At 33.7% G+C, this 21,604-nt stretch overlaps 3 protein-coding genes across 18 annotated transcripts; 2 read left to right on the plus strand and 1 right to left on the minus strand.

The window, feature by feature from the left end:
* The first annotated feature begins 1,013 nt into the window (after positions 1 to 1,013).
* LOC137832363 (monothiol glutaredoxin-S2) lies at positions 1,014 to 1,725 on the plus strand. The gene has a single exon (XM_068640499.2). The coding sequence runs from the start codon at positions 1,157 to 1,159 to the stop codon at positions 1,463 to 1,465; it is 309 nt and encodes a 102-aa protein (XP_068496600.1). The 5' UTR covers positions 1,014 to 1,156; the 3' UTR covers positions 1,466 to 1,725.
* A 3,589-nt stretch (positions 1,726 to 5,314) lies between these two features.
* On the plus strand, positions 5,315 to 12,764 carry LOC137832357 (uncharacterized). 15 transcript variants are annotated; one of them, XM_068640486.2, is made up of 17 exons: positions 5,315 to 5,593; positions 5,867 to 5,930; positions 6,292 to 6,364; positions 6,456 to 6,608; positions 6,676 to 6,753; positions 6,911 to 7,015; positions 7,378 to 7,444; positions 7,529 to 7,590; positions 8,069 to 8,208; positions 8,395 to 8,521; positions 8,621 to 8,735; positions 9,243 to 9,331; positions 10,307 to 10,390; positions 10,468 to 10,812; positions 11,572 to 12,087; positions 12,167 to 12,226; positions 12,443 to 12,764. In XM_068640486.2, exons 2-17 carry the CDS (start codon positions 5,893 to 5,895, stop codon positions 12,521 to 12,523), a joined length of 2,133 nt encoding a protein of 710 aa, XP_068496587.1. In that variant the 5' UTR covers positions 5,315 to 5,593; positions 5,867 to 5,892; the 3' UTR covers positions 12,524 to 12,764. The 15 variants fall into 15 exon arrangements, 7 of the variants coding, with proteins under 7 accessions (XP_068496587.1, XP_068496592.1, XP_068496589.1 ...); XM_068640491.2 differs by having other exon boundaries at positions 5,334 to 5,593; positions 6,295 to 6,364; XR_011084563.2 differs by having other exon boundaries at positions 5,406 to 5,593; positions 12,164 to 12,226.
* A 950-nt stretch (positions 12,765 to 13,714) lies between these two features.
* APC7 (tetratricopeptide repeat (TPR)-containing protein) lies at positions 13,715 to 21,076 on the minus strand. Of its 2 annotated transcripts, XM_068640500.2 has the most exons (18): positions 20,820 to 21,076; positions 20,633 to 20,701; positions 20,458 to 20,508; positions 20,155 to 20,289; positions 19,970 to 20,032; positions 19,545 to 19,660; positions 18,798 to 18,882; positions 18,173 to 18,232; positions 17,187 to 17,232; positions 16,782 to 16,855; positions 16,243 to 16,293; positions 15,935 to 16,135; positions 15,806 to 15,850; positions 15,594 to 15,687; positions 15,296 to 15,441; positions 14,975 to 15,204; positions 14,562 to 14,622; positions 13,715 to 14,316 (listed from the first exon to the last, which is right to left on the minus strand). In XM_068640500.2, exons 1-18 carry the CDS (start codon positions 20,886 to 20,888, stop codon positions 14,230 to 14,232), a joined length of 1,683 nt encoding a protein of 560 aa, XP_068496601.2. In that variant the 5' UTR covers positions 20,889 to 21,076; the 3' UTR covers positions 13,715 to 14,229. The 2 variants fall into 2 exon arrangements, with proteins under 2 accessions (XP_068496601.2, XP_068496602.2); XM_068640501.2 differs by lacking the exon at positions 15,806 to 15,850 and having other exon boundaries at positions 20,820 to 21,013.
* Between the last annotated feature and the right edge of the window lie 528 nt (positions 21,077 to 21,604).

The raw sequence follows: 21,604 nt of genomic DNA on the forward strand, positions 1-21,604 counted from the left end.
TATTGGAAAAGATTAAAAACAGTTGCCATTCACTTGAGACTTTCTAAAGGTTGTCTTAAACAAACACTAAATAATACCTCTTATGAATAAAATATTTGTCAGACAATCTCATTATTAAAAAAATTATGTGACAAATGATAAGTATGCTCACATGTAAAAAAAAAAAGTATATATGAACTTAGTTACACTAAATGATTACATATTTGCTGTAGTAAATTAAATACAATACTTGTATCTAAGAAGTCCCCTCTGGTTTATGAAAACAAGTTTTTTTTGGGGTCAGTTGTTGATGAGAATTTTCTTTTTTTCAGAAACATCTTAATTTAAAACATAAACAAACTCACTCAGTTTCTATAATTATTAATTATTATGTGATAGAAGTTTAACTATTGATGTTTTGTTAGAACTTGTTGTAGTCATAGGTCATTATAATCATATTTCCCTTTCTAGAATTGGATGCCAATCTGAATAGCAAGAAAGAGGTCCCAATGGGATAAATTCAACTTACCTTTCAAGCCAGCAGATGCTTCCAACATAGATAAGGAAAACCCCAACAAAGCAGATTACAAAAAGTTTTAATGGCAAAGATGATAATGTAAGAAACATTTACATTCTAACTACATTCAAATCAATTTTTTCAAAACTAATTTCTCTTATCTAACACTGTTCCTTATTCCCCAGTTGTTACATGATTTATGATGAGAGGGATGTGCATGCACAATTTTTTTTCTTCTTTCTGCCGTACCAAGCACAAGGATACTCCTTTTTTTTTTTCCGTATGCATGCATAGATATGGATTCGCTAGAATGAAAAGCAAAATGGATCAGTCACTTTCAAACAAATGATCAAAGAAAATTTAGAAACCGACCAAATATCTAATGGAACATTCTCTTCCTTTCTCCTCAGCCACTCTCTGTCTTTCTCTTTTCTTTACTGTGATTTTGCATAGAGCAATGTCTATCCACCAAAGCAACCGTACCATGTCCTCAAACCCCTATATAAGCAAACCCCATTTGGCTCCTAGATCATGCACACAACATACCAAAACCTCTTCTCCACATTTGCTACAGCACTTTCTGCATTCAAAACTTTTGGCATTGTTTCCATCCTTGGTTAACCTTTGAGACTACATTTGTGGACTTCACCTAGCAGCATAATGGATAGGGTGGTACAGATGGCATCAGAGAGGCCAGTGGTGATCTTCAGCAGGAGTTCCTGCTGCATGTGCCACACCATCAAAACCCTCTTCAATGACTTTGGAGTGAATCCAAATGTTCATGAACTTGATGAGATACCTAGAGGGAGGGACATTGAGCAAGCTCTTTCAAGGCTAGGGTGTAACCCCTCTGTGCCTGCTGTGTTCATTGGTGGTGAGCTTGTTGGTGGAGCCAGTGAAGTGATGAGCCTTCACCTAAACCGGACCTTAATCCCAAGGCTTATGAACGCAGGAGCTCTTTGGGTTTGAGAAATGAATTAACTATACTTGAGACCTTTCTCATCAGGCACTAAAAACCTGATTTGGTTACATGTATAATTATGGTGAGGTTATAGGATGCATGTATATTAGTATAGAGTTTATATATGTGCTGCTAATTTCTAATAAATAATAAGGCTAATTAACTTGACTGATAAAGGTGTCATTTAATTAGCCCTTTTTGTATTGAATGTAGCCTTGCATTTTAGCTAATTATAATAAAATGGACTTGCAGATCATATGAATTTCAATACCTTGTTCAATAATCATGCTATACTGAATAGTGTGGTTTATCAGCATTTTCACAAAACTAATTTCAAATAAGGCAAAGATTAAAAGTTAAAAAATAGAAGGGGAAGGCACATAAATGTGTTTTGACATGTTTCTACAATAATGATTGGATTTACAATTAAATAACAGAAGAAAGGGGAGAACACAAATGAAAAAAAAATATCTGTTCCCTATCTATGTTGGTGTGAACATTAAGCAAAATCCCTCTTTTTCATATCAAAAAAAGAAATCAAAAGAAATTCTCTTTAGCTTGGTCACCAACTGTAGCACATTTGGGAAGTGGCACATTGTAAGACTAGAATCATAGTCCATGTCACAAGTCATTAAGGCTACAAACGGTGTCTTGTTCTTTCACACAGTTGGTGAGGGACAAACAGAATGGAATAAATCTATTAGTACAAGAAGTGAGTGCGACATATCAGTAACATGGTTCCTCTGTCACATCAAATAGTTATATGCCGAAGTTAGGAGAAAGACAAGATAGAGAAAAACTAATTGAGCATATCATGAAGTTAAAGAGCCTCTTAAGTGTTTTGGATTAAGGAAAAGTGGATATATTCTGGAGATAAAATGTACTCTGGATATGGCCATTATAGCTTTGGACCCCCTCCAACACTATCTGTTTCCTGGAATTTTATTACATTATAAAACGATATCAAAGAATATGTAATCCACTATTATTCTCCGTGTGAGACAGATGAAAATGAAAAGCACTAGTTAGTGATAAAATTGGCATGCGAAAGTCATAATCATACTTTTAAAATGAATAGTTATATCACTTTTGTACAAATTTTACCTAATATTATTTTAAAACACATTCATCTCAAAAAGTCAAGGTTGACAAGTATTTTATATTCCAGCAGCTGAGCATAATATAGCCTGTGCAAGTGTCACAATTTGGTGTCATATAGGATCAACAATTCATACTCACTAGTTAGCAAATGACACATTAGCATTCCAATATTGATAATGTCAGAAAAATTCAAGTCTGAACTCAAGAATCACACATTAAGTGAAGACAGGCAAGATCAACTATAAGTAAAAAAATATACTTACAATTTAATGTTTATTATAGTTCGTGTCAGGTCTTTTAACTCTCCCCAGTATATTTGCTCAAGAAGTTTTAACTTTCTTCAATATATTCACTGGAGGAAAGTAACCTTTCTTAGTGAAAAGAGGATGTTAGTTGTATCCAGGAATCTTGATTTTACTTTCCTCCACACCAATTCTAAACCTCTTGGCATCATCCTATTTTCCACCAGCAGCATGTCAGCTACAGAAATCATCCTTTTTGTTGAAGAGTTAACGAGCAGATTCAACATCTCCACATTTTGAATGCTCAGTGCTATTACTAATTTTCCATTCAAGAAAGTAGTTTTCTGTTTCTAATATTAGAAATATGTTTTTATTAACAAATTCTTTAGCAGATATTGGGCTTCCATAATCAATGTAAGCATCAATCATGGTATTTCGCGGAGACAAGTTTCTTTAAGGGATTTGTGAAACAAAGAATATGGCTGATTCACATTTCCTACTATCTCAAACCCAGCAACTATAAAATCCAAGACCTTCATAAGAATCCAATTTCAAACAAGAAAAAAAGCCCATGAGCACCTGCAAAGTTACAAAAATTACACGGAAATCCAAAACTACACCACATTCTTATTCAGCTATTTCATCAAACATTTTCTGTGCATACTTCCTATTCAAAGGTTTAAGAAATAATTTTGAAGATTTGCTTGCAAGCGAATAACTTTGATGAATGACCGATCACGCATCATAAAGAATGGATAAATGTAAGTGCATATGACTCCTTTTGATTTCATAAATTGATAGCAGAACCTATGTAACACAGATACGGATACTGACACGATACAGATACGGACACGGAGATACGTATCATTTCTAAAATATAGTTAAAAAATTACACGGAAATCCAAAAATACACCACATTCTTATTCAGCTATTTCATCAAACATTTTCTGTGCATACTTCCTATTCAAAGGTTTATGAAATAATTTTGAAGATTTGCTTGCAAGCGAATAACTTTGATGAATGACCGATCACGCATCATAAAGAATGGATAAATGTAAGTGCATATGACTCCTTTTGATTTCATAAATTGATAGTAGAACCTATGTAGCACAGATACGGATACTGACACGATACAGATACGGAGATACGTATAATTTCTAAAATATAGGACACGGGATACAGATCTATATATTATATAATTTTGAATTATATAAATTAAAAATAAATATTTATGTGCAAAAATATGTTTTAGATTCTTTAGGGAGCAGAAAGATATTTTTCATGACTGATTCAAAAGAATTTGTTCCTTATTTTTATAATCATAATAAAAATTTATATAATAAATTTGAGTTTTTAGAAAATTATTGTATTTATACATTTTAAAATTGTGTTAGAACTGTGTTAGAATTTTCAAAAATTCAACAAATATTTTTTAAATTGAACACTTCACGATTGTCGTACAAGTGTCGTATGAGTGTCGACACCGATACATGTGTCCGACACGGATACATCCATTTAAGAGAAGTGTCCGAGCCTAATGTGATAATTGATAATATTTTTACACACTTAAGATTCAATGTAAACATTTATATTAGTATAAAGTAAAATATAAATAACTACAATAAAAAATATAGTCCAACACAGGTGAAAGCAAAAGAAGTCATTTATTCTTTATAATAACAGCAAACTCTTCTCTCACACAAGTCACGAGGAACACACCTATGCATGCAGTAAATCATCAATGAACCACACTGGACCCCACCCTCTTTTATTTATTTTTTATTTACTCAACATTTTCTTCTAATAACTTAAAATATAAATATCCCAAACATTTTATTTTCAATACAGCAAATAATTTATCTCTAATCACTACTCCATCCCACTTGAATTGAATATCTAATTTTGTTTGTACTGATCATCACCCCCATCCCAAACATTTTCTTCTAATTACTCCAAAATTAAGTATCTAATTATGGACTGATTAAAAATATTATTTTAATCTCATAAACATAAAGTTATATTTTTTAAATCAATCTTAGTCATATTTGAAAATGTTTTTTAACTTAAATATAAAGGTATACGTTGAAGATCCCACGTCAATTAAAGATTAAAATATTTCATTGTATATAAATGAGTGTAAATCGGTTTTATGAGGTTGAATTAGACTTAAAGTTCACTTCGTAATATGGTATCATAGCCATTTAAACTCTACTCTAACGAGTGTTTGTTGAGCCTATCGTGCCACCCGCTATCAAACTGTTATCGGACCACCCATAATATGTTATCCCATGTGCCCGAGAGCTGTGATACAAATTTTTTTTATAAAAATCATATGAGAAACCATTTTATAAACATTATTTTAACTAATATCCTCAAATATTGCTGATATTTTTTTGAAATAATATTGATAAATAATAAATATTTAAATTTATTTATATCTTAATCTATCAAACATCCATATTTATTTAACTAAGATGGAAGTAAAATTCACAATATGCATATTTTAACGGCACTGCGTACATTGAATGACAGCACAGAAAAAGACAACAAACAGCTATCATTGCCAAGTGCTGATGCTAACGTGCGCTGTCTCTCTCTCTCTCTTGTTTGTCTGTAATGAATATGTTAATCAGTTAATGTACACCCTCTCTTTCACCGCTGCCACCTCATCCCCATTGCTCAGCTTGATGTTGTTGTTGTCGGGATTTTCTTCATAGCACTAACACTAAATACGATGTGGTTTCGACTTTCTTTGCTTTTACACTAACTTCTTGGGAATCAAACATCCTGTCGGTGAGCTTTCCAGTCATGTCACTGAGGATTGTTGTTTTATTGCTTTCTTTGATTTACCATTGTGAGTGTTCTTTGATTTACCATTGTGAGTGTGGACTTTGAATTTTCCATGCTGGTTACGAGTTTTCTAATTGATGGGCAAGTGAAAAGGAGCGATCTTGATTTGCATTCTGTTTAGGGGAAGTCTTTGTTTGACTTTGAGGATAATGTGGTCACCATTTTTGGAGTTTTAGTGCTGTTTTCAACTTGTTTCTTGCTTCACTGATATTTCAGCACTGCTTTGAGCTTTGAAGAACAAAATGTTCGGCTTCTCTCGTAGGCATATGAAACTTGGCAGGTGAATTTTCTTTTACCTTTTCTTTTTTCTAATTTGGAATTTCTTTTCATGCACCCAGAGGTAGTGAGGTAGCACTAGTTCTTTAAGGGTAAGGGTGTGTTTGGGGAAACAAATTAATTATGTGCTGCTTCTTGAAGAAGTATTTATAATGTAAGTGTTTATCTACAGGTTGTTTTCTATAATCACAGAGAGAATAAAGTTAAACCATTTTCATATTTGTTTTCAGAAGTTATATTCAAGAGTTTATTGAAACGTATATACAAGTGTTTGTCCTAGAATGAGTCCAAAGAAATTGAAATAACTCTTTGAAATGCTCCCTTATTGATGGCTTTTGGATGTTGTTATTGTTGTGTTGTCTCAGTAGATTGAAGGTCCAGCTTTCTGACACTCCCCAGGGAACTAGAAGCCCCATCAGGCATCACCAGAAGCGAAATGTAAACTCCAATGTGATTTTTTCAGCTTCATTCCCTGTGTGGGGTTGAATTTGTAATAATGAGGGTTTTCCACTGATAAAGCTTCTTACAGGGTGATGGAGTTGCAAGGACAAGTGGTCATTCTGAGGAAATTGACAGACAGTTTTTGTCAGCTACGGCTGAGATGCATACTTGTACATCAGGAAGCTCAGAGAACTGGATGGTGTTATCAATTGCAGGGGAAAAGCCCACTCCTAGATCTTATGTATGTAATTTTGTTATGATTTGTGTGTAGTTTTGGCTAAGACTTGACTATTATTCTTTGTGAATAGCATGCTGCAGCTGTTGTTGAGAATAAGATGGTAGTGGTTGGTGGTGAATCAGGGAGTGGATTGTTGGACGATGTGCAGGTGAGGGTACATTTGTTGTTTTGGAATTGGAAGACTTATGATGGGGACTAGGGACATTGTTCCTATTATATAAGCATCAATATTAACATTAGATAATTATTTGGTTCTTGGCTCATCACACAAACTGAGATCTGGATACAATTCATTTTTATTCCAGGTGCTAAATTTTGACAGATTTTTGTGGACCAAGGCATCCTCTAAGCTTTACTTATCACCTAGCAGTCTTCCACTAAAGATTCCTGCTTGCAAGGGGCATTGTTTGGTACTTTAATCCATGGTTTTAGCAACATATTCTCAGCATGTTTACGTGTTGATGTCTATTCTATTTAAGTGACCTTGGTAATGCTCTCATGATAGGCTTGGAATAACATGTAAGTTAAAATGAGAAGTCCATGAACCTGAATTTATACAAAAAAATGGTCACCCTTGCATGTCAGGCACTGTCTTCATCAGTACATTGTGGCCATTATAAACGAGCTGCTTGATGATTGAATAAATCAATTTTCATTTGGAAATGTTAATTAATAACTTTCACATATTTAATAACACTTTGTTTATAATTTATATTTGATAATGATTTATTCCGGTCTCAATTTTTCTTGTGTTTGATGATACTTTGACCAGGTTTCTTGGGGGAAAAAAACACTTCTCATTGGAGGGAAAACGGACCCAGCAAGTGACAAAATTTCTGGTTCACTTTCTTCTTCGCATATGTAATAGCTTTGTCCTTGTTCATGCGGCAAAACTGTTCTAATTGCCATTCTGGTTTTTTTAGTATGGGTGTTTGATACAGAGACAGAGTGCTGGTCCCTCATGGAAGCAAAGGGAGACATACCGGTAGGAATTTTCATACGATTAAACTTCAATATTAGGAATTGCAATATTAGGGCATATGCTACTGGATTGCATTTTTCATCCCAATCATATTACTTAGTAAATCATAAATCATGGTAATCATTATCATATGTATTATTATCTCTAGGTTCAATGAATAATTTACATATAAATAAAATAATTAAGAAATTGTATCTTTGTATAAGTTACATTCATTTAAGTATATTTTGAATCTGTGGTGTAGTTGAATTACAGTTTTCAACATACATACCTACCTCTATTTTATCCCTCATTTAACCGAAGTAAGTCTTTATCAAATTGTCTGGAAGATATGAGCTGAAATAATTTCACACTAACAATCTAAGAAGTAGGAACTGATTCTAAATGAGAATATGACATATTGCCTTATCTAATATCATAATTTAGTTTCTTCTATTCAAATCTCTTTAGGCAGTACTGACCAATTTTTTGTTCTTGGCAGGTTGCTCGCAGTGGTCACACAGTTGTTATGGCTAACTCTGTTTTAATATTGTTTGGAGGAGAAGATGCCAAACGGAAGAAACTAAATGATCTACATATGTTTGATCTCAAGTCCTTGACATGGCTTCCACTTCACTACACGTAATTGTGTTTATGCTTTGTTATGATTGATTTTTGTTTTTTGCTAAGTTTAAAAGCGAAAGTTTTGAATTCCATGTGACTATCTGCTGGTAAGGACTTGATGTGAATGTTTAATGGCTTTTGATAAGTAATGCTGTTATCTTTTTCACCCCCAAACTACCTCCTAAAACATTATATCACTTACAGGGGAGCAGCACCTTGTCCAAGATTCAACCATGTGGCAGCTCTTTATGATGGTAAAATTCTATTTATATTTGGAGGAGCATCAAAATCCAGGACCTTGAATGACTTGTATTCACTTGACTTTGAAACAGTGAGCTCTCTCTATATTCTCTGAAACTTTTTTATTCCTCCAAGATGAAGACTAAATGCTCATTCATTTTGTGGTCAATGGAAATATACGTTCTTTCAGATGGCATGGTCAAGAATAAAAATACGTGGTTTCCATCCATCACCAAGAGCTGGTTGCTGTGGTGTATTATGTGACACTAAATGGTATATTACAGGGGGTGGAAGCAAGAAAAAACGTATGCTTTTTAATGGAGGAAGCATTTATTCGTAATACTAGAGTATACTATTTATTTATATCTTTTGAACTTAACCTTTTACACCGCAACTTCAAAACAAAAAAAAATTTGCATGAATTTTACTGATTTAGTTCTTGGTTACCTTATTGCATTTGTGTTATTCCTATTATTTTTCTTTCCAATCATCATTCCATCTGTTAACCATTACAATGCTTTTGATTGTATAGTTTTGTGATCACTCTTGCATTTTTTGTGTTTTGAACTTTCATTTAATCAAAGTTCCTTGGTAACTCTTGATCAATTCTCACATAGTACGAACATTAGATTACTGAAAGGGAGGTTAGTTCTAACTTAAAAGAAACAAAGGAAAAAATGTATATTAGTAATAAGAACACGAGAATTTGAGATTTGGTCTGTGCAAATATCTTGTTGTCTTCCTGTTTCACAAATAACTTGTCTCTTATTCTATTCTTTTTTAAATTTCTAATTTTCCTTTGCATTTTTCAGGACACGGGGAGACTTTGGTATATGATGTTGTAAAAAATGAATGGTCTGTGGCAATTGCGTCACCTCCATCATCTATTACGACCAACAAGGTTAGATTTTTTAGTTTTTCTGCCAGATTTACCTGTCATTCATCTGCTGCTAGCTCAGTGTGCATTTATTGACATTAATGTATATCATTTATCCTTGTCTGCTTATAATGTGTTGGGGATCATACATCGATTAGGATAATTTATAGTATATAAGTGTTTCACATGCAAAGCCAATTTTATAAGATTGAGTTAGACTTAAAGTCCACTTCTTAATATAGTATCAGAGTCATTTAGACCTATCCTAGTGAGTTTGTTAGGCTTATCGTACCATCCTCAGGCCACTATCAAACCATCCATACATATATAGTCTCATGCTTAAAGTCTACTTCTTAGGATGATGGAGACCGGGTTGCCTAAGAGTGTGTTTGGTAAAGAGAAAGAAAATATAGGAAAAGAAAGTAGATAGCTGAGAAAAGAGAAGATAAATAAATAGGTGAGAAAAAAGATGCAAACAAATTTGGTTGAAGAAAATAGTGAAAATTAACTTTTTGTGATTATTTTATTTTAAAAAAATATTTTTATTATTAATATTATAATATAGTAAAAGAGAATAACTTGTTTTTTTTAATTTCTTCTTGCTTCCACTCTATCAAACAGCCCACATTCTCTCATTTACTCTCTTCCTTTCTTCACCCCTTCTATTTCTGTTATACCACAAGAAAGTCTCACATGAGATATTTCCTATTTGGAGTAAATTTATGATGAAATCACTGACTATAATTTAGTTTTGTATGTTTTTTTATTAGATTTTTGCTCAACCTAGAAGTTGTAAATTGTATCTATCAATTAATTTACCATGTATCTTACAGACTATTAGCGAAAATGTTTGTAGATGTATTATATTTGGCACAAGGAGAACGGCTTATACATTTCTTGACTTGATTCTTCAATCTCCCTCTGTAGTAGATTTTTTTTGTATGCTTGACTTTCTACAGTATTTAACAAGCATGGTTTTTGTATCTGTTATGATAGCAGGGTTTTAGCCTTGTACTCGTGCAACACAGGGATAAAGACTTCCTTGTTGCATTTGGAGGATCCAAAAAAGAGCCATCAAATCAGGTTTCACATAAATGCATAATGTTGTTGTATGAGTTAATTTCTTATGGGTCTTTCAACCTTTTTCTTGATTGTATTAGGTAGAAGTGTTGATTACAGAAAAAAATGAATCAAGAAAGCGACCAAGTTCTACCAAAGGTCAAAGATCTGTATTACTTGAAAAACATTCATTATCTACTGGATTGGCTTCTCAACTTAAAAAGGACTCTTCCCATCATTTGATTGACTCTGTTGTGCGACAAAATCTTGCATCTGCAATTGAACACGGTTCTGAAAGAAAATCTCTGTCTGAAACCCTTCTTGAACAAGGTTCCAATTCCCTCCCGACCAAGATCTCCCTTCGCAGGCAATTTGATCATCATGAAGAATACAATACAAATGTCAGGATCGACAAGCATTCAGAAGATGAAAGTTCTTTCCCTCAGGTAAACACAAATTCCAATTAATTACAACTGTATGCTTTGATATACAAAAGTCGGATCTCGACCAATGATTTTGGGGAACCAAAATAATTTACTCATACTAAGTGTAGTTTTTTTTTGTTCTCTTCCTCTCACACGCATGTTGCATCACCCTCATATGACTGCACCCTCCTTAATCACCAACAACATTGACTCCTGTCTCTAATCTCGGAGGAAGTGATGGATCTGGTGATGGGGTTGAGGGGCAAGGCTCTCCACCCCTATTAAGATCATCCGCCACTGCCTAGAGTCTCCTATCCACCCTCTAAATATCTCTACATAGTTACACACAGTGTAATCAGCTTCTTTTCTGAATGTGCCTCCCTGCTTCATTGCTGGGTTAGACCATGCCACTATGACACTGTCCTAGTTACAGCCACTCATTCAGTTGTGTACAGAAAATTAATTTTTATTATCATTTTTGTTGGAAAGCCACTTAGTTCTGGTTACCGTTGACCCACTTTAATTGCAGCCTCTTTCGGTTGCCTGATAAGCTGCTTATGTTGTCATCTCTACATTGGGTTCACTTGATGGCATCCATCACTCCTTCCCAATCATCACATATAAGTGTATTATTTTCAATAGTCCATAATGTCAGAACCATTTATTCTGATGTTAAGAATATGGTTGTATTAAATATCAGTAGCAATCATTCCAATCCTGATGCTAACATTATGACAAAATATGATGAAACCTAATACTGTAATTTACTATACACTTCAGGCGGGTGATCATAGAACAAGTCAAAATGACCCTGGAAATCAAATGAGATCAAGTGGAGCCAAGACCAACATGGAGGAACAGGTGTCAGTATCTGGAAATTCAAATCAACAAAACCTCGGTTTTGGAAACCCTTTTCTAGAAAGTGATGATGTGTCATTCCCAGAAAACAGTAAATCAGGATCACTGTCCGCTGCTTCAAGCATCCATCATTATTATGAAACTAAAGTGGCTTCCCTAATGAGAAAATTTGGCATTTTGGAGGGACAATTGTCAGCTGCATTAGCAAGCAGAGAAGCTGCTGAGAAAAGCTTAGCATCTGCCTTTAAAAGCCGGCAGGAGATGGGGAAAAAATTGGCTGACACACTGAAGGAGATGGAGTTGCTGAGTGAGAAACTGGTGAGTGCAGAGTTAGCTCAAGAAGAAGCTAACAACCTATCCAACTTGGTCCATGCTGACAATGTAAGGCTTGAGCATGATGTGGCCTTCCTCAAGGCTGTTTTAGATGACACTCAAAAGGTATATAAACCCTTCGTTTGATGAAAGTACTTGCATATCTTTATAAAAGCTTTGTTAACTTATTAACATCTTTTAGTAGGAATTGCACTCAACCAGAGGGGTTCTTGCCGCAGAAAGAACCAGGGCATTCCAATTACAGGTATATCCTAGTTGATTACAAAGCAGAAAGTCTTTGTTTATTTTTTGATAAACCATATAATTTTTTGTTCTGTATGTCCAATTATGATGTTCGAATTGAGTTGCTGTTTGTGTTGGAGTTTCTGTGCCATAAAAGTCTTACATAAGTTTTCACTAATGATTTTTATGTTCTCACCATACTTGGGTTTCTCTAATACCATCTATATTGGATGCATAGGTTGAAGTTTTCCATCTCAAACAGAGACTTCAATCAATGGAAAACCGAGCCCCTACTCCTAGGAAACCTTTTCACGTATAATGCTTTTCAAGTTCAAATGGTGCCATGCCTATGAACTTAGCACAAATGATGAGAAAATCCTTCTATACATACTATGTGGACACAATCCATCAATGGAAGTGCAATTTGAAGATGGCTTTGAAGACCTCCAAAGAGAAAGAAGAACAGTTTAAAGAACATTTTGGCTGAGAAAATTGGATCTGTATTGATGTTTTAACCACTAAGCTTCACCTTAATAGAAAAACTAATCTTAAACATGGAATGGTGGCCCTTCCAGTGGTGAAGACAAGAGTTCATTAGTCCTAGTATAATTAAATCGTGGTCAAATAAATGATAATTAAATAAGATGTTAATTTTCTTGTAATGTTTTAAATAATAAACTAACGTAAATTTTTAACCAGTCAAGTTAAATAAAATTTTAAATTAGCATAAAATGTGACTAATAGTATTCTGATAAAATAGAGTACTACCAATAGTAAGAAGTTAAATAAAATGTTACAGTATTTAGGTTTTAGTTTTAACAGAAATAAATCTATTAGGATTGGTTCGGTAGTGAAGGTATGGTACATTGTAGAATATCAAGTTTTGTTCATTGTGAAAAGATTAAAACAAAAGAACAAATGACATTGTAAGAAAACAAATGTGAAACTCTATTTACTTGAACGATTCATTAATAATTAAAATTCAAAAGATGCTCAAGGAAAAAAGTGAAATAACTAATCCAGTGGTACCAAAGAGAAGCAATAAATGAAATATATAACCAACTTTTTATTTTGAATGAACTAATTGAAAATATATATTTATAAGTTAAAACATTTGAAACTAGAGTATATAGGTGAATAATGTCTAAAATTGCATCACAACCATAAATCTAAATGACGTCAAAAGAATGAAACTAAACATATTGGCCAGCATAAAAGTTAGTTCCAAGAGCAACTCTTGAACAAATTACATAAAAACAAACAATTGCAATCATTTGGGAAGTAACGAGTTGTAAATGTAGAAAAAATATTACATATATTAATATAAGTTGCTTCATGAAACAAGGGTTACAAATGATGAAAGAAGCCACATGCATATAAATTTAAGGTCAAAGAGATTTTACCAACCCCTAATTTGCAATGATAAAACCTAACTTTGTTACCACTCATTTGAATTGTAGCACATTTTATTCTTTCACCTAACTAGACAATAAAGAATAAAGAGAAAAACTTACACGGAATGCCACCTTTTGACTTGTGATCTAAACAATTAAAATGGACAGTTGTTTTACAGGGTTACAGAAAGTGAAACTTGGCTGTCTACAGTTTTCACTTGACTAAATTTTTTAACAAATATATCATATCTTTTACAAACAGAGAAAAAAAGGAAAATAAATTTTACAGAGGACATAACGCAAGCTTCCAGCTGAGACATCTTTGGCCTTACAAAACGGAACTAAAGCACCTAGCCAATGTCCAATCATCCTGGACATGAAATTTCACCATCTAATCCATTCATTCCATATTTATACAGCCTTAGGGTTTGAGATGCAGCAGCATGAAATGTTTTGTTTTCTGATGTGAACTCTTGAAGTAGTCAAGGCAAACCAAACCGGAGCCAAGCTTGTAATTATAGGCCACCAAGGTAATTCTCACCCTACTGTTAATGTGGTCTCAAAACATTAAACTATTTCCAGGGTACTTTCCTCATCCTCATCATCAGAGACTTCCTTGGGACACTGATATTCAAAGAAGTTCGGTCTCGTCTTGATCTCCGTCGGCATCTTCAACATCATTGTCTTCATCTTCTTCAGGTGCATCAGGATCCACCCCCTATAAAGGATGCAAAATAATAAATTTATTCGCTCAACTTTTCAACTCTATCTAATATTTTATCCTCATCAACTAAATCATAATTTTGGACTAGACCATGCATCTATTTCAGACAACATAATCCAGAAGGAATGAAGAGTGACCAATGAGTTTAATCAGTTGAGACTTCAGAAATATATAATCAATCAAGCATCAGACTTATTTAGAAAAGCATACATGTTAAATAATAAATAATAAGAACAAACCTTCATTTGCTTCTCTAAACGCTCTAAACCCCGTTTCGCTGCTTCATTCTGGGTGTTTAACCTGTCATTTAGGAAATATGTTAGGAGCACAGTAAAATCATCAAAAACTGGCATGCAACACATGGAAATCCTCAGCAGTAAGGATAGGATCAATTGTTAACAGCAACGACTTAAAGTACGGCATGAAACAGTGGGGGAGAAAGGTTTATTATAATACCAAATTGTTACACCAAGAAAAATCATAGTTGATTGAAAATATTAACTAAAAACATAGCATATGCTCTCCTAGGGGTCCCTCGATTTTAGAATGTAGGGTCCAGATTCAGGAGTTTCGCTAATTTAGTCCAACGGATGCCAAATCAAATTCTTCAATAATAACACCATGAAAGATATTTTTGAAATACGTGATCAACCTTAATGCAGCCTGATAATGTGACAAAGCCTCCTGCAGCCTGTTAGTGGCGGCAAAAACTTGTGCAAGTTTTACATGAAGAGAATCATCAGCCCAGTCTTTAAGATATCGTTCAAGCAGAGAAATAGCATCTCCATTTCGGCCATCAATAACATGGAGTTCCGCCAAAGCCAGTGCAGCTCCAAGGTAACCAGGTTCTAGTCTTAGTGCAGACTCATAAAACTTTTTTGCCTGTATGAAGAATGCATTATATTTCCCACATAATAAATCAAAGTACAGATAGTAGTCAGTAGATACTAATTTTAAAAAGCTGACAAGTTACCTTTTCTCTGCCACCAGAAGTACTGGCATGCGCATCACCTACTAACTTTAAAGCCTTTGCTAACTGAGGCATTGCTTTCATTGCTTCTCTTGAAGCATGTAAAGCCTCTTTGATTTTAGAAAGTGCCAAATATGTATGAACCAAGCCTGAAATATTTAGATTCATGTCAAGAGCCCCTGTAAATTTCTAAATTTTCTACCATCAGCACTTCAAAGTAGATATTGACAGCAGAGTACATGAAGTGCGAGAAAGAGATGCAATTCACGCAGCAATATTTTTTCCAAGTACAAACTAGAACCTTGATATGAGCGAATATCCGGTCTCAATTCTTGAGCTGCTCTGAAGGCAGACACAGCTGCTTCTGCCCGTTTCATCGTTAACAATAAATTTCCCTGAATAATCTTTAGCATGTTAGGAAAGGCTTATCTCATCATCCTCCACAAACAATATACAGTAAATAGACCCCCATGTAGCATGGGCCATGCCTCATATGCAAAACCATATTATTACCTTCATTATATACCCTGGTATGTGCCTCTCATCAATCCGAATACTCTAGTTGCAAAATAATTAGTCAATTGTGAGAAATTTTATAATAGATAAAGTGCAGTCCAATTTGCATCAAATAAAAATACAGACCTGCTCAGCATATTGTAATGATTTTTTATCATCTTTCCTTTCCCATAGAACAGATAGGGCTACAAAAACCTCTGGTCTTGCAGGATCAACATTCAGTAAATCATGCACCAACTTATTCAGCTTTGGATAATCAGACTTGAGCTTTAGAAGCATTGCATACTCATCCATATACGTTACTATGTACGGATCAATTGACCGGGCCTGATCACCAAATTATCAATATAATTATAAGCCCAACAAGTGCATGAAAATAAATAATATAATTATAGATAAATGTATTAGCATAATAAGGTACAAATCTGTATTACCTTTTCAAAATTCATAATGGCCTCTTCATTCTTTCCAATGATAGCTTCAACCTTCATTCACAATATACGTTAATTTAAGATTAAGCCATCAATTCAAGAAAACTACATGCAAAGTACGGAAACGCTCCAATACTCTTAACAGGGGTATCACTTCTTAAACAAATTCAGGCAGTCAACTCAGAAATAGCATCAATTGTCAGTCACAAACTTGGCTCCTCTAAAGTTCTCACTTCAGAGGGAAAAGTACGAAATTTTAATCATCAATGAAAAACTTAATAGTTGATATTACATACACAAGTATAACAAATCATAGATTTGATAATCTACTCTCTTAATTTTCATTAAGGGTTTAGGCATTATATTTTTCTCACAAAAGGAAACTACTTGCTTTAGAGGAACTACATCCATTGACAAAATACTAGCTACAGAAAGCAAACTTTTCCTGAGAGTCCAAAGGAAAAAAGTTAGATATAGGTGCAACATCAGCCTGGTTGAAAGTTTATATTGGACTAGTTATAAATCACTGCAGCAAGTCTAACCTTTGCCATCTCAAGTAGTAAGTGTGTATTGTTAGGGAAACGCTGTAAAAGATCAGCAAAGAGATCCAATCCACCTGTCAAAATTTGAAACAAAGTAAAGCTGGATGTGTCAGTGTTAAACACACATCAGAGACAACAAACTACAAGCAAATGAAAAATTAAATATCTTTTCTCGTTAAATTCCTGTAGGAGTTTGACAAAAAAAAAAAAGAGGACAAGAAGCTAATGCACTGAGCCAGATAAATAATTTACAGTAGAATTTATCATTTTGTACATTTTGAGTACTAGATATTGGCCCCAGGGCTATGCCCATAAGACACATGACTAACGAAATTATTCAGCTCCAAGCATCCAACACAAGCATGCAATCAATAATTAGATGATTCCATATAAAATACAATATACCCTTGTAATCATTTGAAGCCATGCAACATTGAGCTTCAACATATCGCTGCAAATAGAATGAGGAAAAGTTAATCAGGAATTGCAAGTTCCCACAGTCTGCCTGGCCGTGTACAAAAACAATCCATGGGACAGATGATGCAAAACTTAAAAGAAATCAAGAACAAGCTAATTTTACAACTTTCACGTGCATATATTTATAGTCATTTTACTTTAGGAAATAAAATCATGTGACATAGAATACACCCTTTTTTTGACAGTCAGTATCTTAAAGGGCCAACAGAAAAGTACATGGACGACAAAATTTATTAAACAAAGTAGAAAAAGGTTGAACTTTATTAACTAATCCTCACGCCTAAGCAGATATTATTCTGAACCAGACATCGTGTAGGGAAATTAAATCAGAATTAACTATTGATAAAACTATTGATCACCAGGTTATACAGGATTTGCTACCATGTTAAGAGCCAACTTTCCCAAAAGAAGTTAGGTAGGGTTCACAATAACTTTCATCACTAAGAATAATTTAAGGAAGAAAGAAAAAATAGAACTTAAAAAGCATAATACTTCCTCCCAAATAATTCTCGTGCATAGAAAATCAAGAATATCATCCTGTAGCAAAAGAAACTCAGTATCTGGCAAGACAATTGATAAATATATGTTAAATCCATGTGAAATGACTGGAATTTATATTGCAACTGATCACTACATTGAGATATGGATATCAACAAGACAAGCTCAACATATTCTATATATACCACCAAACCATCAAAATAGTCTGTAAATACCAATCTTCGTTATTCATTCTTAATACTAGCAGTCCTCTTTTGTTGCTTCTCAAGGATTTGATGCAACATAGACATTGTGCAGGTTAAAAATGATGCGTCTATAGAGGCTTAACCTAAAATGAAAAATCTCTAAAGTGATAAATGGTAGCAAGTATCATGGCACGTAATCAAACAAGAATTTGAGTACTATGTATAACTTACTTGAAGCCAACGACTTGAGTCAGTGTGATCAAATGGAGCCCTACCACTTCTATTTGGAGTCTGAGAGTAAATTTTTGAACACCAATTAGATTCTTGGAGGATAAATTACAATTATACTGCAATTTTGCAAATTGATCTACTTAACTTCTAGAAACTCCATGCATGGAATAATCACAATATAAAGAAAGGTTATCATGCCACAAAACAGATTAACTATTCCAATGGGTCAAAGCACATGTTGAAATAACAGAAAAATAGATCACAGGACATGCACAAATTTAGGTTAACAGTTGTTTGTGCCACCTTCTCTCCACCTAATAAATCTAGTTAATAAAAGAAAGAAACCAAAACCCATTAAGGAGAGTGATTTTGTTAACCGAGAGGGCCGAGTCTTGTAAACACCCTAACCTCCTTACTCAACAATATAGAAAAACACATCAGCCTACTGGTAAAGTTTATTCTTTATTGCTGAGTACCCAGTTGCCTAAAGAAAAGGAAGAAATGACATAATTTAATGGATACCTAATTCCACTGCAAATCAAAGAATCATCTAGAAGATGATCAATGGCTGAATCTCTATTTAGCTTCAGTCAACAACAAAAATTTCAGCTTTTTATCAACAAACCTGAGGAAACAATGAAATGATGTCCTTTGCAGTAGATCCCAGTTCTGCTAGAGCTGTGATGGCCTCAAGTATATAAGGACAATGCCTGGAAAAAAGACATAAACAAATAATTTCATCTTAAACTCAAGTAGCAAATTAATAAATAAAAATATAGATCATATGAAAGATGCAAATGCACAACGCTTCAAGTGCAAGTAGCCAATTACATAACTCCTTAACACACTCAATACTACCCAAAGAGAAAGCAAGCAGTTAAAATTAAAAAAATGGAAAAAGGAGCTCCACAATGAAATGAAAATGATATATAAGCTTTACGAAGATATGAAAGAACAGAGAAAGAGAAGTCAAACCACCAAGAAAAAGAACACACAAAAGAAAACTTAAATTGAGATTATTTATAAGGCTGTACAGGACTTCTGGAAGCAAGCTTTTTGCCTTCTCACCCTATATCAAAATCCAGTGCCAGACTACTTCAACAAGTTCATAAAAAATTTAATAACCATGTGTAAGACAACAAGAAACAAATATGTTGCGGATGAACAACACAATTCTGTTTGCCCAGAGCAAATGCTATCAGTTTAGACATAAGGATGCTAGTGGACATCAAGCCTGAAGGCTAAAGGTCAAAATGCAATGTAGTTGCAACAAATTAATAAAAACGGATAAATAGATCCATAAAAATCTTTATAAGAAAACCCTATCAGTGCCATATAAAAGGTTTAATCAATGTATGAGATATTTACAAACCTTATACATTCTTTGTAAATAGAAACAGCAGCACGGCTATGCTTAGAAACTCGATATAGTTTCCCTAATAACAAATTCATTGCCAAATTTCTTGCTTTGCTCGGAATTCCTTCCATCTGTAATGAGAAAGTGACACAGATAACTCATAAGGAATGAAAAAAATTGAAAACAAATCAAGAATGTAATACAAAATTTCATGACATTTGTTTCTCATTAAAAAAACTCCACATTGTTGACTGAGAAAATATGCACAAAAATAGCCTTTATAAAGGCTTGTTGTCTCCACTGTTAATCCCTCCATAAATAGAGATTGACATTCTTTCAATTTACACCAACACGAATTTTTTAATCAAAAAAGAAAACATCAATGGGCATGCCCTCTTATGAGTCTGTTCTGTGGAAAGGAGAGAATAGAACAAACAAACCTCAACTAGAGCTGCTTTATTCTCATTCAGAAAACAGTGAGATGATGCAATTCTGAACTTCACCTGTTAAAGTGATCAGAAAGAAAAAAACCTCATAAAAACCTGGACTTGCAAAACTTAAAAGTTAAAAGCACGTCAAATCAACCCTAGCCATCATGAACCAAAGAAAACTAACACCAGTTTACCTCATTCTCATTGATCACCGATCCATTGCAAGAATTTGGAGACGAAGATCTGTTCGACGACAATAAACTTCGAGAAGAAGTCATGTTCTGTTTTGGAATCATCTTGTAGTATTGCAAAGCTTGTTTGTAGGTGTGCTGTCCACCAACAAAAGAAGTAAAAATAATGAGACATCACCTCTCCCCCGAAAAAAACAACTTTTGAATTACCCATTTAACAAAAGTTTTGAAATAACATAATCACAAATAAACAGTTGTTTCCAACTGCATAAGCAAAAGGGAGAAAATGTTAGCACAGTCTCTTACAATGGCTCTACGATACTCCCTTTCACGAAAGAAAGAATCACCAAGAATCACCTGACCAAATCAATAAATAAAAAATTAAAAAACCAACATAAAAACTTCAACGAGCTCCTCAAAGATTAAAAATTGCAAAACATGATAAACAAAAAAATCTTCTAAAATGAAAATTTGCAGAGACCAAGCTCTCAGTTTTGAGGTGTGGGGCAGATTCAGCATTTGCAGCAGGTGAAGAAACGAGAAAACAACCCTGTTCAACACAGTGACTTCAGATTAGAGCTTCGACCCATAAAAAAAACAACCACTTTTTGTGCGGAATCAAAAATTTCAAATATGAATTGGAAGGAGAAGAACAAAAAAAAGCTTACGAGCATCTGAGCGGAGTTGTAGAGGCCATGTTCGAGAAGAGTGGCGATTTGATCTTTCGGAACTTCCATTGTTGGGCTCCTCCACGAGCACTAAGCTCTTCAATTTGAAATCTTCACTATCTCTCTCTCTTCTCTCTCTCTCCTCAGAGGGCTTCAACTTGATTCAGTGCAAACAGTAACAAACTAACGAGGTTTTGTATTTCTCTCTCTCTATATATATAAATCTATTTGAATTTTGATTTGATTAACATCTCCCTGAAATTTTGAAGACTTCTTTGAATTTTTTAATTAAGGGAAGTTTAGCCATAAAAACACATTTTTGAAATTTATATTTTTAAAATAATATTCAACTATAAATAAGGAAATGCTGTTAAAAAAAATTAAAGATTGTATAATCAATAACCTCCTTTTTTTAAAAAGGACAAGTCTTGATTGAGAATTGCTTTATTGAATATAAAAATTGTATAATCAATACTTTATAAATTTATGTGGTAGAAACAAGAAGTCACTTGCTTTTCTTCTTTATTATGGCCTAAATATCTGCATAAATTAAAAAATATTATTTTTTAATGTAATCCATGACAGTTTATTTGAGACTTGTTTACTCTTATTTTACTTCCTAATTTTTTTTTAATTTTTGAATTTGCAATTAAGGAGAATAAGAGCATATTTCGAAAAGGTGAAATAATAATAAACTTTAGTGTGTTTAAGGAAATTATGTCAATGGGCTATTTGTATTTATATTATTGATTTACTTTTGTATATTTTCAATGGACGTAAAATAA

This window comes from Phaseolus vulgaris, chromosome 6, assembly GCF_051622355.1.
Source record: "Phaseolus vulgaris cultivar YP4 chromosome 6, ASM5162235v1, whole genome shotgun sequence".
NCBI lineage: Eukaryota > Viridiplantae > Streptophyta > Magnoliopsida > Fabales > Fabaceae > Phaseolus > Phaseolus vulgaris.

Excerpts from the sequence above, each read along its gene's own strand:
- LOC137832363 (XM_068640499.2), top strand. The coding sequence starts at position 1,157 with ATGGATAGGGTGGTACAGATGGCATCAGAGAGGCCAGTGGTGATCTTC.
- LOC137832357 (XM_068640486.2), top strand. The coding sequence starts at position 5,893 with ATGTTCGGCTTCTCTCGTAGGCATATGAAACTTGGCAG. Across the intron at positions 6,609-6,675 it reads AGCCCACTCCTAGATCTTAT|CATGCTGCAGCTGTTGTTGA; the intron begins GTATGTAATTTT and ends CTTTGTGAATAG. Across the intron at positions 10,813-11,571 it reads ATGAAAGTTCTTTCCCTCAG|GCGGGTGATCATAGAACAAG; the intron begins GTAAACACAAAT and ends TATACACTTCAG.
- APC7 (XM_068640500.2), bottom strand. The coding sequence starts at position 20,888 with ATGGAAGTTCCGAAAGATCAAATCGCCACTCTTCTCGAACATGGCCTC. Across the intron at positions 20,290-20,457 it reads GGGAGTATCGTAGAGCCATT|CACACCTACAAACAAGCTTT; the intron begins GTAAGAGACTGT and ends GTTGGTGGACAG. Across the intron at positions 18,233-18,797 it reads TCATTTCATTGTTTCCTCAG|ACTCCAAATAGAAGTGGTAG; the intron begins GTTTGTTGATAA and ends ATTTACTCTCAG.